The 18,933-nt window shown below is 47.9% G+C and overlaps 1 protein-coding gene across 2 annotated transcripts in view; it reads left to right on the forward strand.

Annotated features, from left to right (window-relative positions):
• The window catches only part of AP2A2 (adaptor related protein complex 2 subunit alpha 2), an 87,268-nt gene that overhangs the window by 36,059 nt on the left and 32,276 nt on the right, over positions 1–18,933 (forward strand). For both annotated transcript variants that reach the window (XM_077287841.1, XM_077287843.1), the window contains exons 4-7: positions 4,489–4,682; positions 5,215–5,344; positions 9,881–9,982; positions 10,286–10,394. In XM_077287841.1, coding sequence (XP_077143956.1) covers positions 4,489–4,682; positions 5,215–5,344; positions 9,881–9,982; positions 10,286–10,394 — 535 coding nt within the window. The remainder of the gene's footprint in view (positions 1–4,488; positions 4,683–5,214; positions 5,345–9,880; positions 9,983–10,285; positions 10,395–18,933) is intronic.

The raw sequence follows: 18,933 nt of genomic DNA on the forward strand, positions 1-18,933 counted from the left end.
AATTAAAACGAGTGTCCCACGACGATCTCCCGTGGAGAGCAGGAGCATCAGCTGACGCAACCACTCACCAGGGGCACCAGGAACACAATGAGGGAAGGAAGGTATCCTTCCACAATGTATTCCCCACAATGTATTCCTACGCCCCTGTGAGAAAATAGTCCCTAGTCTCACTTTATGGCATGCTGTATGAGAAAGTTCCCACGCAGTTTTTTGCCATAAAGTGAGACCAGTGAACTTTAGTAACCTCAGTGATACACTGCAGGAGCCATTGCCTCCTGTCAGTGTGTCACTGAGGGTCCTATAGAGCGGTGACATCAACCCTAACCGTAAACGTGACAGAAATATGTGGCACTGAAATCCGTGGCACTGAAATCCGTGGCACTGAAATCCGTGGCACTGAAATCCGTGGCACTGAAATCCGTGGCACGTACATCCGTGGCACGTACATCCGTGGCACGTACATCCGTGGCACGTACATCCGTGGCACGTACATCCGTGGCACGTACATCCGTGGCACGTACATCCGTGGCACGTACATCCGTGGCACGTACATCCGTGGCACGTACATCCGTGGCACGTACATCCGTGGCACGTACATCCGTGGCACGTACATCCGTGGCACGTACATCCGTGGCACGTACATCCGTGGCACGTACATCCGTGGCACGTACATCCGTGGCACGTACATCCGTGGCACGTACATCCGTGGCACGTACATCCGTGGCACTGAAATATCGTGGCACTGAAATATCGTGGCACTATGACTGTCAGAAAATGTTCATTAAACGGTTAGGGGTGAGGTTAGGCTACGTTCACATTTGCGTTGTGCGCTGCAGCGTCGGCGCCGCAACGCACAACGCAAACAAAAACGCAGCAAAACGCATGCACAACGCTGCGTTTTGCGCCGCATGCGTCCTTTTTTTCATTGATTTTGGACGCAGCAAAAATGCAACTTGCTGCGTCCTCTGCGCCCGGACGCGGGCACCGCAGGGACGCATGCGGCGCAAAACGCAAGTGCGACGCATGTCCATGCGCCCCCATGTTAAATATAGGGGCGCATGACGCATGCGGCGACGCTGCGGCGTAGACCGCAAATGTGAACGTAGACTTAGGGGTAGGGTTAGGGTTTGGATCCCTTTATCACCCTGATGGTGGTGGGTGGTGTTTGTGTTTTTTTCTGTTTTTTTCTATAAAAACGCATGCGTTTTTAACACAAACAAACGCATGTGCTTAAAAACGCATGCGTTTACATAGACAGCAATGCATTTTTTTGCCGCAAATAAACGCATGCGTTTTTTGGCGGCAAAAAAAGCCGCTAAAAATTACTACAGGTTGCATTTCTGCAAATGAACGCGCGCGTACAAAAACGCATGCGTTGCCGAAAACGCGTCAAAACGCATGCGAAAAAACGCATGCGTATTTAATGTTAAGTATAGGAAAAAAAACGCATGCGTTTTTTAGCGCTAAAACGCAGCGTCCAAAAACGCAAGTGTGAAACCAGCCTCAGTGCCGGAATTGGCGCATCTTACAGATGCGCCATTTCTGGGGTGGCTGCGGACTGGTATTTGTAGCAGGGGGGGGACCAATATCCATGGCCCCTCTCTAGGCTATGAATATCAGCTGTCTGAATAGCCTTTCTGGCTATAAAATATAGGGGGACCCCACGTCATTTTTTTGGGGGGGTCCCTCTATTTTAATATACAGTAAAGGCTACGCAGACAGCTGCGGGCTGATATTCATAGCAGGCTACAAATATTGGACCCCGGCCGTCGGCTTTCCCCCTCTTGCGCAGAAAATTGCGCGGGAGCCCACGCCGTTTTTTTCAGTTTTTTATTAAATTAAACGCTCATTAAGGCCTGTTTCACACTTGCGTCGGCAGGGGTCCATCGCTATGCGTTGGGCCGACGTACCGACGCACGTTGTGAAATTTGTGCACGTCGTGGGCAGCGGATGCAGTTTTTCAACGCATCCGCTGCCCATTCTGAAGTCCGGGGAGGAGGGGGCGGAGTTTTGGCCGCGCATGCGCGGTAGAAAATGGCAGATGCGACGGACGTGCCAACGGTCCGCCAAAACACGACGCATCCGTTGCACGATGGACGCGACGTGTGGCCATCCGTCGCGATCCTTCACTAATACACGTCTATGGGTAAAAAACGCATCCTGCGAGCACATTTGCAGGATCCGTTTTTTTCCCAAAAAGACGGATTGCGGAAAACGCAAGTGTGAAAGTAGCCTTAGAAACATCGGCCTTTCTATTATATATCTATGGATATATCTATCTATAGATATATTTATCTATAGATATATCTATAGATACATAGATGTATCTATCCATATATTTGGCTGCTTTCACACATCAGGTTTTTGCCGTGAGGCACAATCTGGCGAGTTTTGAAAAAAACGGATCCATTTTTTTCCATCGGATCCGTTTTTTTCTCAGAGTTTCATCCGTTTTTTGCCGGATCCGTCAAAAAAGCTGTTTCCGCACAGCGACGGATCCGGCAAAAAAAGTATGAAACTGAGCTGTGAAATGATGCATCCGGCCTTGGAATCCGTTTTTTCATGCATGTTTCCATTCAAATCATGCACATTTTCCGTTTATTTACTTATTTCCAAAAACGGCATTAAAACCGCGCATAAACCGCACCAAAAAAAGCATCAAAACTGCACCAAAAACTGCATCAAAACTGCACCAAAAACTGCATCAAAACCTGGTGCAGTTTTGCAGTTTTGGTGCGGTTTTGATGCAGTTTTTGGTGCGGTTTTGATGCAGTTCTTGGTGTGGTTTTGGTGCGGCTTTTTCCGCAGCATGTGCACAACAAGTCTGCGGCTCCCATAGACTTACATTGGTTGTACACTACACTGCGGATTTGATGCAATTCAGTGCAGCAAAAAACGCTGCGGATCTGCAATCAGATCCACAACGTGTGCACACAGCCTTACCATTTAGTGAACCTAGCCAAAAAGCCAAGCAAAAAACAAGTGTGGGATTGCACTTTTTTGCCATTTCATTGCACTTTGAATTTTTTTCACATTTTCTGCTACACGACATGCTAAAACCAATGGTGTCGTTCAAACGTAGAACTTGTCACGCAAAAGATCACATGGCCATATTGACGGAAAAATTATGGCTCTGGAAAGAAGGGGAGCGATAAACAAAAACAAAAAATCTCCAGGGGGTGAAGGGGTTTAGAAACATGGATATGGACATATCTATGGAAATAGACATAGATATATAGATATATCTGTATGTATTCATCTCTATCTATCTATCCATCTGTCTATCTCATATCTATCAGTGTGTAATGGAGTGTGGGTTGGACAAATGTAAAAGAGGAGGTTGGACAGAAATGACATCACAAATCTTTCTGAAGCTAGAGGGGGGAGAGGAGGGAGGGGTTGGGTGTGTTTTGGAGTGGGTGTGGTAGGTTCGTGCTTAGTAGCAGTGCAATGGATCATGGAACTTGTAGTATTAGAGCACAATGACTCAGGAGAAAGGAAGTTGTCGATTAACCCCATGAGAGCTGAATCCAGCACTGAAAATGTGCTGCTACAGCATGATAAAAGGTAATATTGCTAAAATAAACACAGTAGATGTTTTCAGTGGCCCATAATAGCAAGATTTATGAAAAAAAAAAAAAAGGTTATAGTAGTGGACAACTTCTTTAACAAAAGAGGGTTGCTGGGTGGCGCCCCCTGGTGGTTGGGTGGCACCCCCTGGTGTTTGCTTTTTTGCCTTCTAAGAACATGCAATGTGTCCAAGATTAGTAAGAAAGTGTCTTCTGATGCAACAGTTCTTACTGACCAGCCTGAAAAAGGAGCAATCTCTCTGCCATCTGTGTCCATGAGTCCAGGTGTTAGGACTGAGCATGTGCGACCACTGGACACATCGAAGCATAAACCCGTCCTTCGGTTTGCAGTTTATAAAAACAAAAAGCAAACCCTTTGTTCTTCTCACCCTCCCCGGGTCAAGATCTGCTTCCAGTGGCTGTGTCAGAGTTGACTGCACGAGACGCTGAGCTCACGGATTGTCTGCAGCGTTGATCTGACATAATTGCTTCAGACAATAACCCATTACGGAGCAGCTGCAGAGACTTGTTGCTGGACCTGGGGAGGGTGAGGGATGTGGTGTTAAACTACAGCCATGTAATGGGTTTTCAGAAACTGGGAAATCTCTTCTAAAGTGAGTGTTTGAGTGGGAATCCAGATGTATTTTTATTTGTTGAATCAAGGGACAGCCGCTTTAAAAATCTAAATTAATATTAAAGAAGTCTGATATTTTGATATTGAAGGTCTCCCCTTAGTATTGTCATATCAGCGGGGGTCTGCCTCCTCGCACCCCCACAGATCAGATCATTGAAGAAGCTGCGTCCCCTTTATTTTCAGGAACAGTGCCATACATATTTTAGTGGCTGTGCCTGGTACTGCAGCGGAAGCACATTTTATTTCCTACAGGTGTACTAACTGTTCGCTGGCTGCTTCTTTCAGGGTTACCTCTTCATCTCCGTGCTGGTGAACTCCAACAGTGAACTCATCCGCCTCATTAACAACGCCATCAAAAATGACCTGTCCAGCCGCAACCCCACTTTTATGGGACTGGCTTTGCACTGCATTGCCAATGTCGGGAGCCGAGAGATGGCAGAAGCCTTTGCCGGAGAGATTCCCCGGATTCTGGTTGCTGGGTAAGGCCTTCCTTGGTGAAGATGCAGTATTTGGATTTTGGAGATTTTTGGTTCTTTCACATTTGGATCGTCTTGATCTTGTATTTGTATTGTCAGGCTATGCTTGGGGTTTAAACCCCCCAAAATTTGTGCATTTTCTTCCACGTTTTAATGAAGGCATCTACGAGTGTAAAGTTCATAAAGTGCCAGGGGTCTAACTTCAGAAAATATGTAGGTATTGAGATAGTGTGGCTCATAGTATAATCAGTATATTTGTATATGCCAATATGTGAAAAGTTGGAGGCCCAAATAAGAACCCAGAAGTCCTAGAGGCAAGGTGTGGGGTGCAGCCTTATCCTGAGAACCTTGGAAGGATTCTTATGGCCAAATACCGTACATCTTTAAATCTATTGTTGTGAATCAGCCGATGTATAACGGATTAGATGTAGTGATTTGGGTCCACCTAATGTAGGACTTTCAGGACAAATCTGCCGATCCATGTGCCCACGTTATACGAGTTTCTAATGTGCCTTTGTGATGTCCCTTCCTTTAGGGACACAATGGACAGTGTTAAACAGAGCGCTGCTCTCTGTCTACTGCGCCTCTACCGCACGTCTCCAGATCTTGTACTCACCAATGAGTGGACCTCACGGGTGGTTCATCTTCTCAACGATCAGCATCTGGTAAGTGGGCTTTCATTGTGATTAGTGACGAGTGAAGGTGCTCGGATAAGGTGTTATCTGCGCAAGCTCCAGTGCTAACTGAGTGACTTCGGTGTGCTCAAATAATGTTCCAGTCCTACATCTGCATGTCTCACGGCTGTTCGACAGCCCCAACACATACAGCCACGGGGACACGCACATAGTATTCGAGCGTGCCAAAGTCACTTGTTTAGCACCCGAGCATGCTCAGATAATACCTTATCCCAGCACGTTCACTCATCACTAATCCCTATCTCTGAAGAGCCCTGTGTGAATGTAGCGGTGGTCTACCATGTGCACTGCGGCTCCATTCATTCTTAATAGGCCGCTGGAGATTGTGGCGCACAGTGTTCTCCCGCTCTTCGACAATCCCAAAAATTGGTCACTGCATTGCACATGATCTCCCACCGCTCTGTTCACACGAGGCTCTTCAGAGCCCTAATTCGTAGGTTGGGTGGCAGTCCCACCAGTTATACTCTCAGCAATCGGGATGTTGTCTCCTATTGTGTGTTTCGGGGATAACTTGTGAATACCCCTTTAATAAACTGGAATGCAAATGGAGGGTGAATCCAGCATCACGTCCAAGGAAAGTAATTAAAATAAACTTTATTTATCCATATTAAAATTCAAACATTTAAAAAAAAATTAAAAAAAAACCTTCCATGTTTCGAGCACTTCAGTCCTTAATCATAGTACAGTCCCAATAAGTGCAGAATCCATTTTATACCTAAGGAAAGGAGAAATGACGTTCATATATTGGAAGAAAAATCCTAATTACTGGATGTAAAGCGCCATGGAATAAATGGCGCTATAATAATTAATAATAGATGATGGAATAAATGGCGCTATAATAATGGATGGAATATGCTGCTTCAATACATGTACCTGAAGTCTGATCCAATATTTATTCCTTTTGGAATATATGCATGTGTGATCCAAGAAGCCTCTATACTCTAAGTCTAAGGGATGAGATTTATCTCCTCCTTTTTTGGGTGTGGATATTTTTTTCCCCGATTGCGTTAACCCTCCAAGTGCTGACATTCCCTTTTGTGGATTTGCAGAAAGTGTTGGGAGGCACCTGAGAAGCTTGGTGTAGTTTTTGTTCTGACACCTATTGTGAGTAAAACCCCCGTGTTGTAATGTGCAGGCTTCACATGTAGTAGCACCCACACCATTTGTCATTACAAGTGATGCAGGAATTAATTTTAGATTTTTTACTGGTGGAAGTCAAAGTGCAGGTTTTGTGCGTTTCCTATACAGACACACACTGCACCATTTTCTTTTACCACAGTCGAAAGAACCAATTTTCATAAATAATCTTTTTATTGGTGTGATCACTTGGTGAAATAATATTGCCTATAGTGGTTCCACATTTACAGACCATTTCATAACCCTTTGGTAAAATATTTGAGTTATTAGTGTACAAAATGGTCAGATATTTTAATGATATTAGTAATTAGACAATTTGACTACTGGGTAGAAATAATTATAGGTGTATTTTCTGTACTTTTTTTTTTTATTTTTACCGTTGTGTAAACGATTGATCACGAGTAGAGATGGGCGGATTCCTGGATGTTCAGGTTCGGCTGGACAGTTACAAAAAGTTGGGGTAGCAGAACAGTACCCTGACCCCATTCACTTGACTGGGAGGCCCCAACGTCCAGTGTTTGTCACTCTGACATGGGGCCACGGGGACTCGGAACATATTTTTCAAGCACGCTGAAGACACTCTGTTAGCACCCGAGCATGCTCAGATAACACCTTACCCCAGTACGTTCACTCATCACATTTATGTATCCACCGAAACTCGGTATGGATGTCTCAGCCAAGCCAAATGATGAGGACATAATCTGTGAAACAGACGCTTTGGGACTAGAGGTATAGATAGATATATATATATATATATATATATATATATATATATATATATATATATATATATATATATATATATATATATATATATATATATATATATATATATATATATATATATATATATATATATATATATATATATATTATATATATATAATGTATGTGTGTATATATATTTTGAAAATTAGGTGAAAATTTTGTAACAATGGAACATTGGCATTATAGAAAAACTTTCATCGAGCAAAGAAAAATAATTGTTCTTCAATAAAAAAAAAAAAAAAGTAACATTGAGTATAGGTGAAGTTCCTCGCAGTAATCAGTATACTTGCGCATTTGATCAGTCAAAGCAACCAATGCGAGATTGTGTGGTTTTGAGTTATCCATCTTTTTTGAAAGAAGATATTGAAGACAAATGTTAATCCGTGCAAAAAAGAAGAGCCAATTCTAAATCTCATGATCAATACCTTGCACAACAAAGTAAGGGAAAAAATGTACAGAAAATAAACGTATAATTTTATGTTATACCCAGTATAACCATATTATGAAATTACCGGAGATGAATCTCTTCCCTCAAAGTATAGAGAAAGCAAAGAAACCGCTAGACATGGGTGTAAGAGGAGTGGCTATGGGACCAAGGGTGATATAAAACACCTTTTTATAATGAACAGTGGGTGGCAGTAATTGGCACTGTGTGCAACAGAGTGCGCCCGCACAAGCTCACAGTGCCAATTATTGCCACCCACTGTTCAATAAAAGTGTTTTATATCACCTTTTGGGCCATATGCATTCCTCTTACACCCATGTCTAGCGGTTTCTTTGCTTTCTCACGTTTCGAATGGTTTTGCCATTCAACCTTTTAGGATGTACACGCCGGTATTGTTCTATATACCTAATATAAACATTCTTTTTAATTTTGTTTGCTTTGTTACGCCTAATCTTTTTGGTTTGTTTCTTAAGGTATAGAGTAGTGATGAGTGACCGTGCTCAGACGAGGTGCTGTCCGAGTGATTTTGACCTGCTGGAAGAATGTGTCCGAGTCCCCGCGGCTGCAGGTCTCCCCGCTGTACGACAGCCGCAACACATACAAGGCCTGTGTGTTAGGAAATCCCTGCACGTGTTGCCGCTGTCGAACAGCCACGAGAAATGCAGCCGCGGGGACTCGAACATAGTATTTGAGCACACCGAAGTCACTCGGTTAGCACCCGAGCATGCTCAGATAACACCTTATTCAGGCACGTTCGCTCATCGCTTGAATTTTTTAATGTATATACACACATTCCAAAAGGAATGAATATTGGATCTGACCTCATGTTCATGTATTAAAGCAGCATATTCCATCATCTATCCAGTAATTGTGATTTTTCTTTCAATATATGATAGTCCCTTCTCCTTTCCTTGGCTATAAAATGGATTCTGCTCTTTATTGGATTGTACTATGATTAAGAACTGAAGTGTTAGAAACGCGGGAGGCCCATCCCTGATTTTTATTTTTATTTTTCTTACAATTTTTTTTCCATGGATTTTTAAAATTTGAGTTTTAATATGTTTCAACAAAGTTTTTTGATCTTAATTACTTTCCTTGAGCGTGATTCTTACATGCTGACTACACTGCTTGTATCCCTGCACCGTCCCAGGATTGTGTCCACAAACTCGGTGAGCTGGATTTCCACTTTCCCTTCCATAAACTGTATCTGATTTGATAGCATCTGCTTCATAAGGCATATGGACCCTCGGAAGAAAGTCTCCCCCATCCTGGACCACCTTTTTATTAGTCAAAACACAGTGATGCTCAGATTTACGCTTGCTCCCCCCAATTACGGCAGGTTGCTGCAGAATTGGACCACCACCATGCAAAAAAACACAAAAAATCAGATAGCGACTTAAGTCCCAAATATAACAAAACTCTAAAAAAAGAGACCCTCTACTATTTACACCAAGGTTAATTGATCAATATTAAAAAGGGGGGCTTATGTCATGCATGGATAGGTCACAAAAATGGGCAATAGGCCATCTGACCCGAATTTGGCCTAATGGTTTCACTACCTTGCCATGGAGCTTGGCACCCTACAAAGCGATATGGCGCCCCCCGCTCAAAATCTGCCTGTGACCCTACATGACGCCTTTTAAGGAAAACGTATATATTTAAAGGGGTTTACAAGTCCTACTATATTGATGACCTATCCATAAGATAATCTTCAGATTGATGTGTCTGACACCCCCCACTAATCAATTAGACCGAAAACCGGATGTGCAAATTGAATAGAGCCGCACTATACAGCTTAATTCGATGTGTAGCAGCCGCTGCCGGGTACTGCAGAATGTTCTCTCCAAGAGGATCCTATGGAGAGGTCCTCAATATCTGGTGACTGGATAGCCCATGTACAAGCTCCTATGTAGAATATAAGCCTGCCAGGGCGTCACTACACCTGAAGTGTTCACGTTTCTATTGGAATCCAGGGCACCATGGATTTGGAATAGCGTTTTGTAGGCCCATGGCGATGGTGAAAGTATGAAGAGCTTCTAAACCTTTTCTGTGGAGTCCTGGAGCTAGGCGACCAGAACTGGGTGGGCGCCTTCATCTAAAGCTGATGCCATCTGGTCATATGGATGTCGTTATCTGGATTTTTCTTTGACTTGCAGGGTGTTGTGACCGCTGCCACCAGTCTGATCACTACTTTGGCACAGAAGAATCCTGAGGAGTTCAAGACCTCGGTGTCCCTTGCAGTGTCTCGGCTGAGTAGGGTAATGATGAAACTCTACCCCCGGTTTTTGGGATTCGTGAGGAGCATAATTTCTGTACATTCTTTGGCGCAATAAACAAGGGGGTGTGGCTTAGAAAATAAAGGGAAATGGCCTAAAGGGGGTTGCAAAATTGTCCAAAGATGCATCAAATTCATCATCTAGGACAAGCAGTTGTAATGATTTTGGGTCATCTAGTCTTGGTTCGGAGCTGTCCAAATCTAAGACTGTTCATAAGCCTCCTCTGTGCAGTATCAGTATGGTGTCGTCATCACACTTTCTCACTTCATGTGTTTCTCCTTGCAGATTGTCACGTCGGCCTCCACAGACCTTCAGGATTATACGTACTATTTTGTCCCCGCTCCCTGGCTTTCTGTGAAATTACTAAGGCTGTTACAGTGTTACCCTCCCCCAGGTAATAATTAGTTCTTACACAGCCGAAGAACATAATTGGATGTGACACATCTGTATGAGGTGTCTCTGCTGCAAACTGAAAACTAAATCCGTTCTTTCTTTCTTTAATACTCCTCTAACTAGAGTAAAACCGAACATATTTGTGCTGAGCGAGGACCTCTGATCTTGGGATGGCATAAATCCAGCCAGCTGTAGTGGCAGTGCTCTCCTTCTGATAACTGCTTTTGCTTGCAGCATCGGAGAGTGCACAGTTCAGGCCAGCGGGGTGTGATGCCTCTGTCCAATCAATGGGGAGCGCACCGCCCTCACGAAAGTAGTAAGAGCCGAGGGGTTGCGGAGCACTGTGCTCTTAATCGATATAATCTTGTTATACACTGTGATGAGGGAACAGCCGCCATCTTGGACGGGCATACTAACACAGATTGGCGTGACTCCATTTTGTTTCCTGGTCACAGGTCTGCAGAGAGGAGTGCTCCTGGCCCCCACCTTTTCTAATGAACATAGTGCCTATTAGTATGGTAATTGGCTGAGCTCAGTGTAGATTGCAGAAGGTACTTCAAAGCTCAGGGAGGAAACCACACCAGCAGGGGGCTTGGAAATGCATGGGGGCTTAATTAAAGCACGCATGTCAAGTAGCCACTGGATACACATCTAGTATGGTCGTCCAGCCGAACCGTCTCTGACATGGAATCGTGAATTATGGACGCATCGTCCGAGGTACCGGCTCATAAAAAATATTCCCCTCGTCCTAAAGAAATGGTGCATCTAATAGTGCGACTCCGGTATCCGTGGGAGGTCTGAAACCCGAGATATAGAGATCAGCCTCCCACAGGGACCGAATGGGTCCAGGTTTGATCCCAGTACGACCGGCAGAACAAACCACAGGCGCTGGTACTGCCCGTGGGCTGATCCGATCATCCTGAGAGCAGTTATCCCATTTATTAGATATTGGAATAAATCTTGCAGGGAGGCAGAGGGGTGGAGATTGCTAAGCCCACCCAGCTACAGGGGGAGGGACACGGCAGGGTTAAGAGCTGGACCATGTGGAGAGTGGGTGACACACAGAAGATGACCGACTAAGAAACAGGGCACACGCCAGCCAGAGGGGGGCAAGCACACGCTTTCTGGGGGCTGCCCGGCAACTAAAGTTTGGACCTGCGGAACGCTGCGCCCCCCGGCTTCCACAAGCGACCTCTAACCTGGTAAAGTGACCTCCAGCTTTATACCTTAAGCCTTGTATCATTGTTGTTATATTGTACTCTGACTGTAACTCTTGATATATTGTGATTGTATATTTCTTGTAATTACCTAGTGCGCCCTTAAGGCAATTAAATCATAAATTAATTTTGGGCTGATCCTTTTACTCTGATTGCGAATCTTAGAATACCCAGTGTGGGTAACAGGGCAGTCTCCCCGGCGGCCCTTTGCTCTAGGTGCAGTTCCCTTACTGACCTGAGAGACAAAGGGGGCGCCGGAGAGCTGGGCCTGTGTAGTGACGTCACGGATTGGTGACGTGGGAGGAACAGGGGCTTTCTTCACAGCAATTAAATCATAAATTAATTTTGGGCTGATCCTTTTACTCTGATTGCGAATCTTAGAATACCCAGTGTGGGTAACAGGGCAGTCTCCCCGGCGGCCATTTGCTCTAGGTGCAGTTCCCTTACTGACCTGAGAGACAAAGGGGGCGCCGGAGAGCTGGGCCTGTGTAGTGACGTCACGGATTGGTGACGTGGAAGGAACGGGGCTTCCTTCACAGTGGTGGCAGCGTACGTGGGATCAGAGTAATAGTGTGCGTGGGACCCCTACTCCCAGACACTAAAGACTACCAGTGGTAACTTTCGCTGCTGGGGTCTTAAGGTCAGCCCAGCACTAGACGGTCAGAGTGTAAATATAATAAGTTGTGTGCAAGGTCAGGGTTACAGCTGTGTCAGTAACCAGAGGTTCCAAAGATGGCAGAGGGCACCAGGAGTGCAGTGAGGGCGCAGGCCAGTGCTATGGTCGATGAGGAGGTGGTGGTGGACTTTACTGTTCAAGGCGAGGGGGAGCTCAGCCCAGACTCCCCAAGGAGCCAGCCACCCGTGCTTAGTCCGGCAAGGGACTACCCACCACCTACCCGCCCCAGCCTGTCCACATCAGAGGCCCTTGTTGCAGCGGCAGTGGCACGTCTCGAGGCGGGTAATGAAGACGCCTATATGAGACTCATGGCAGCTGCAGAGAAGGCAGCGGAGGCCGAGCGTGCAGAACGCCGTGAAGCGGCGGAGCAAGAGCGTGCAGAACGCCGTGAGGCAGCGGAGCGGGCCGAGAAAGCTGCAGAGCGGGCAGAGAAAGCTGCAGAGCGGGCAGCGGAGCAAGCGGCGGCAGAGAGAGCAGCGGAGCGCCAGCACCGACTGGAGATGGCTCAACACGGGCTCCCGCTGGACGCCCCAGCACCACCAGAGTCCAGGGTTTCCAAAGTCCGGGCCGAGGACTTCCCTCTGCTTGAGAAGGATGGAGACCTGGATTCCTTCTTGCTGGCCTTTGAAAGGACCTGCCTTCAACACCATCTGGCCCCGGATCAGTGGGCAAGATACCTGACCCCCCGTTTGAGGGGTAAGTCCCTGGAAGTTTTGGGGGACTTACCTGCCGGGGCGGAGCAGGACTACAGCAGCATCAAGCGGGCCCTGATCCAGCACTACAACCTCACCCCGGAGTCCTACCGCAAGAAGTTCCGGAGCCTGCAGCGGGGCCCAAAGGACACCTGGACCGACCACATGCGGGCGTTGCTGAGAGCTGCAGAGCACTGGACCTCGGGTCTAGTGCTCACCACCCGTCAGGAGGTCCAGGAACTGTTCGTCACGGAGCAGTTCTTGTGGAACTGCCCAGAGGACCTCCAGCAGTTCCTCCGTGACCGGAAACCAAAGGGGGCTTCTGCTACAGCCGCCCTGGCAGATGAGTATGCCAATAACAGGGCGCCTGAGCCGAAGAAGCCTGCCAGCAGCACCTGGAGAGGGGGTAAGCCCAATCCTGCCCCTGTTTCCCCAGCCCCCAGAGTGCAAGGGGTGTACCCCCCTGCTGCCCTCTCCAGGCCAGGCACCGAACCCAGACGTTGCCATCACTGCAACCAGCTGGGACACTTCAAGTCTGCATGTCCCCTGCGTCTTAAGGCCCCATCCCTGTCCCCGAAACCGTCCACTGTTTTATGTGTGGGAGGGGGTGGTGGGAGGTCCCTGGACAATTACCAACCCGTCACTATCGGCCGCACAGCGGTCATGGGACTGCGGGACACAGGCGCTGAACGAACCCTGGTACGTCCTGAGGTGGTGTCCCCTCAAGACTTGGTACCGGGGAAAACCCTTTCCGTCTCCGGAATTGGAGGCGTGGAACCGGCGCTGCCTGTCGCCAAGGTGTTTTTGGACTGGGGCGCCGGGAGGGGAGTGCGGGAGGTGGGAGTAACGTCAAATATTCCTGCCAATGTATTACTTGGGACCGATTTGGGGCGGATAGTGTCTCAGTATGTGGCCACTGAACCCCCAAGTTGGGCTCCCCAAGAATGTCATGACTCTACTGTGAATGTTGATGTGTTGAATGTGCCTCCAACAGTGGAGGAGGGATTGAAACCTGAGGGTAATCCATACACTGACACCACACACACAGGGCTCACAGGGAGGACAGGTGAGGAGACTGTAGGGGAGAGCTCAGAGGAGGAGGAAGGGGCTGCTATGGGCAGTGTAGGGCTCCTAAGTGAATCCAGCCTGCTGAGTCTAGGGCCCCTGCAGGAAGAGGAACAGGCCATGGGGGGAGGAGGCGTCCCAGGAGAGGAGCCACCAGGTAAGACCCCAGGGCAGGAGTTCCCCACACCCGGGATGTCAGGATGGCAGGGAAGTCTGCCTGACCCGGCGGCTTGGTCAGGAGCCGGGGGGAAGCAGGCGCTACCCATGGGCACAGCGGTCGTGGCCGCTGTCACCAGGAGTGGGAGCGCCGGAGCCCAAGGAGCCTTGCAGAGGTCCGTCGGCTTCCCCCTCTCTGACCAAGTGGCGGCCGAGTCAGACAGCGGCCAGGAGACAGATCCCGGGGAGCTGACAGCGGATGTGGCAGTGTCGTCCATTCTCGCCACATCGAGTCAGGGATTTCAGGCAGCGTTGGAAGCTGATGCTAGCCTGAAAGCTCTCAAGGAGCAGGCGGCACAGCCTCCTGGGGAGTCAGACCGCGAGCAGGTGGTCTGGGACCAGGGATGGCTGTTCCAGGTAACGGTCCAGCAGGGTTCACCGGAGGCGTGGCCCAGGGACCGACAGTTAGGGGTACCCTATCCGCTCAGAAAGGGGGAGGAGGGGGCAGAAACAGCCTCAGAGAGGGACAGAGGAGGAGGCAGGGACAGCCTCAGAGACAGAGAGGAGGAGGCAGAGACAGCCTCAGAGAGAGACAGAGGAGGAGGCAGGGACAGCCTCAGAAAGAGAGAGGGAGAGGCAGAGACAGCCTCAGAGAGGGACAGAGGAGGCAGGGACAGCCTCAGGGAAAGAGAGAAGGAGGCAGAGACAGCCTCAGAGAGAGACAGAGGAGGAGGCAGGGACAGCCTCAGAAAGAGGGAGAGGCAGAGACAGCCTCAGAGAGGGACAGAGGAGGAGGCAGGGACAGCTTCAGAGACAGAGAGGAGGGGGCAGGGACAGCCTCAGAGAGAGAGAGGAGGGGGCAGAGACAGCCTCAGAGAGAGACAGAGGAGGAGGCAGAGACTGCCTCAGAGAGACAGAGGAGGAGGCAGAGACAGCCTCGGAGAGAGACAGAGGAGGGGGCAGAGACCATGGTAATGCTGATGGGTTGTCCCGGCAAGGAGAAAGTGCGGAAGGGCGCACGGGGGAACACAGGAATGTGATGCCCCCTAGCGCCCTCTAAAGCAGGGAGGTGTGATGAGGGAACAGCCGCCATCTTGGACGGGCATACTAACACAGATTGGCGTGACTCCATTTTGTTTCCTGGTCACAGGTCTGCAGAGAGGAGTGCTCCTGGCCCCCACCTTTTCTAATGAACATAGTGCCTATTAGTATGGTAATTGGCTGAGCTCAGTGTAGATTGCAGAAGGTACTTCAAAGCTCAGGGAGGAAACCACACCAGCAGGGGGCTTGGAAATGCATGGGGGCTTAATTAAAGCACGCATGTCAAGTAGCCACTGGATACACATCTAGTATGGTCGTCCAGCCGAACCGTCTCTGACATGGAATCGTGAATTATGGACGCATCGTCCGAGGTACCGGCTCATAAAAAATATTCCCCTCGTCCTAAAGAAATGGTGCATCTAATAGTGCGACTCCGGTATCCGTGGGAGGTCTGAAACCCGAGATATAGAGATCAGCCTCCCACAGGGACCGAATGGGTCCAGGTTTGATCCCAGTACGACCGGCAGAACAAACCACAGGCGCTGGTACTGCCCGTGGGCTGATCCGATCATCCTGAGAGCAGTTATCCCATTTATTAGATATTGGAATAAATCTTGCAGGGAGGCAGAGGGGTGGAGATTGCTAAGCCCACCCAGCTACAGGGGGAGGGACACGGCAGGGTTAAGAGCTGGACCATGTGGAGAGTGGGTGACACACAGAAGATGACCGACTAAGAAACAGGGCACACGCCAGCCAGAGGGGGGCAAGCACACGCTTTCTGGGGGCTGCCCGGCAACTAAAGTTTGGACCTGCGGAACGCTGCGCCCCCCGGCTTCCACAAGCGACCTCTAACCTGGTAAAGTGACCTCCAGCTTTATACCTTAAGCCTTGTATCATTGTTGTTATATTGTACTCTGACTGTAACTCTTGATATATTGTGATTGTATATTTCTTGTAATTACCTAGTGCGCCCTTAAGGCAATTAAATCATAAATTAATTTTGGGCTGATCCTTTTACTCTGATTGCGAATCTTAGAATACCCAGTGTGGGTAACAGGGCAGTCTCCCCGGCGGCCCTTTGCTCTAGGTGCAGTTCCCTTACTGACCTGAGAGACAAAGGGGGCGCCGGAGAGCTGGGCCTGTGTAGTGACGTCACGGATTGGTGACGTGGGAGGAACAGGGGCTTTCTTCACAGCAATTAAATCATAAATTAATTTTGGGCTGATCCTTTTACTCTGATTGCGAATCTTAGAATACCCAGTGTGGGTAACAGGGCAGTCTCCCCGGCGGCCATTTGCTCTAGGTGCAGTTCCCTTACTGACCTGAGAGACAAAGGGGGCGCCGGAGAGCTGGGCCTGTGTAGTGACGTCACGGATTGGTGACGTGGGAGGAACAGGGGCTTCCTTCACATACACTTATAAAGTGGTTTCCCCACGTTCTCGATTTTTAAGAGCGCACTGCTCTTAAATCATTGCTTTGAATTGTTCAAAACCATTTAGTACGTTTCTTAACCCCTTAGGTCATGTCCACACAGTATAAATATGCAGTGGAAAAATTTAACTTTAATTTGTTCAGGGGTCAGTGGCCGAAATCCAAAGCAGAACCTCAGATTTCAGCTGCAGATTTGCAGTTTTACTTGCCGGGACCTTCCTTTGATCAACTGTGATCTTTCTGAAGGATTAGACATCAGAAAACCCCGGATTTCCCATTGAAAACAACTAGATGAATTTTGTAGGTGTTTATAGCTGGATTTTGGATGGTCTTTCCACACTTATGCCATATCTGAACCTAATGTGTTGCCCCCAGCTTCTCTTGGGTATAGAAATGCTACATATGGACCACTGTAAGGCTCGTAATGGAAGTGCCGCTTATAGGCTTTTAGAGCTGCCATTTTGCATAGTAGTTTTGCTGAAGTTGTTACTAGCTTTTCTGTTGTATGGTCATATTCATAAATCCCATAAAGAGGGAACAGTTCTCTAGTGGCAGTGGTCTTCAGATGATGGGGAACCCCTATTCTTGGGATTATGCCTTCTAACCTCTCGACCGATCAAATATGTGACACATCTGTGGATATGCCATGGATGTATGAGATAACTATTTAAAGGGAATTTGTCTCCAGGTTTTTGTTGCCCAATTCGAGAATAGCATGAAGTAGTGTCCGATACCCTGATTCCAGTGATGACACTTAACTGGGCTGCTTGCTGCAGTTCTTATTAAAAACTTCTCTGCTGCTGATCTAGCGAATGAATGGTTGCAACTTATCTCTTGTGTAAAGTGGCAGCAGTCTGGGCACAGAAACCCATCCAGATAACTAAACAAGCGTGTGTACATGTGTCCATACAAATGTTGTGTGTGTCAACACGTGCGTTCATGCAGAGGTTTTGCGTGGGGGTGTGAACACACGTGCGTTCATGCAGAGGTTTTGCGTGGGGGCGTGAACACTCGTGTACATACAAAGGTTTTGCGCTGGGTGTGTGAACACTCGTGTACATGGGTTTTGTGCGGGGGTGTGAACACGCGCGTCCATACAGAGGTTTTGCTCTGGGGCGTGAACACCCGTGTACATACAGAGGTTTTGCGCGGGGGCGTGAACACTCGTGTACATAGGTTTTGCGCTGGGGCGTGAACACTCGTGTACATACAGAGATTTTGCATGGGGGCGTGAACACACGTGTACATACAGAGGTTTTGCGCGGGGGCGTGAACACTCGTGTACATAGGTTTTGCGCTGGGGCGTGAACACTCGTGTACATACAGAGATTTTGCATGGGGGCGTGAACACGCGTGTACATACACTGGTTTTGCGCGGGGGCGTGAACACACGTGTACATACAGAAACATCTGAGGACTCTGTATCAGGTGCAGTCTAGATGGAAACGCTGTCACTTGTTGCCGTCGTAGAGCACATTTCCCCCTCACTGTCATATTTGCTCTCCTCACCTGTGACCTCTAAACCTTTATTACACACAGTGTATGGTCAGGATGCGTTCTGATGCCTGCGTTATGTAAAACCCCTTGTGATCTGTCATTTGCACATCATCGCCGACGCTGCCTGTTTATGTTGGAGACGCTGCCTGCTCATAGTGGTAGAATATTCCTTTCCCAGATTTAAGCTGTAAGGCTGTGTCCACACGTAGGAAAAGAGGTGCAGAATTTTCTGCACAAAATCCGCATCTTCTGGCAGAATCCGCAGCCTCGGATTTGCCACGGATTTTGTGCGGTTTTTATGCAGAATTGATGCAGATTTTGTGCGGATTTTCTGCGGTTTTTGCAACTGCGGATTTTTGTCATGGAGGGGTGCAGAAACGCTGCAGATCCGCACAAAAGAAGTGACATGCACTTCTTTGAAATCCGCAGCAATTCTGCACTGATTTTTCCGCACCATTAGCACAGCTATTTTTTAACCCCATTGATTTACATTGTACTGTACATCACAGTGCGGATCTACAGCGTTTCTGCGTGGAAAAATCTGCTGCGGATCTGCAGCAAATCCGCAACGTGTGCACATAGCCTTACTATATTTGGCCCTGTTTCACGGCACGTTTTCTGGTATAGTTGACAGCTGTATCTTAACCCAACACTTTGCCACCACTGTCATTTCTCATTTTTGCGTTTTTACTTTTTTCTAAGAGCCATAACTTTTTTTTTTTAATTATTTTTCTGTCAGTCGCTATATCAGGTTTTTTTTTTGCT

This window comes from Ranitomeya variabilis, chromosome 2, assembly GCF_051348905.1.
Source record: "Ranitomeya variabilis isolate aRanVar5 chromosome 2, aRanVar5.hap1, whole genome shotgun sequence".
Lineage (NCBI taxonomy): Eukaryota > Metazoa > Chordata > Amphibia > Anura > Dendrobatidae > Ranitomeya > Ranitomeya variabilis.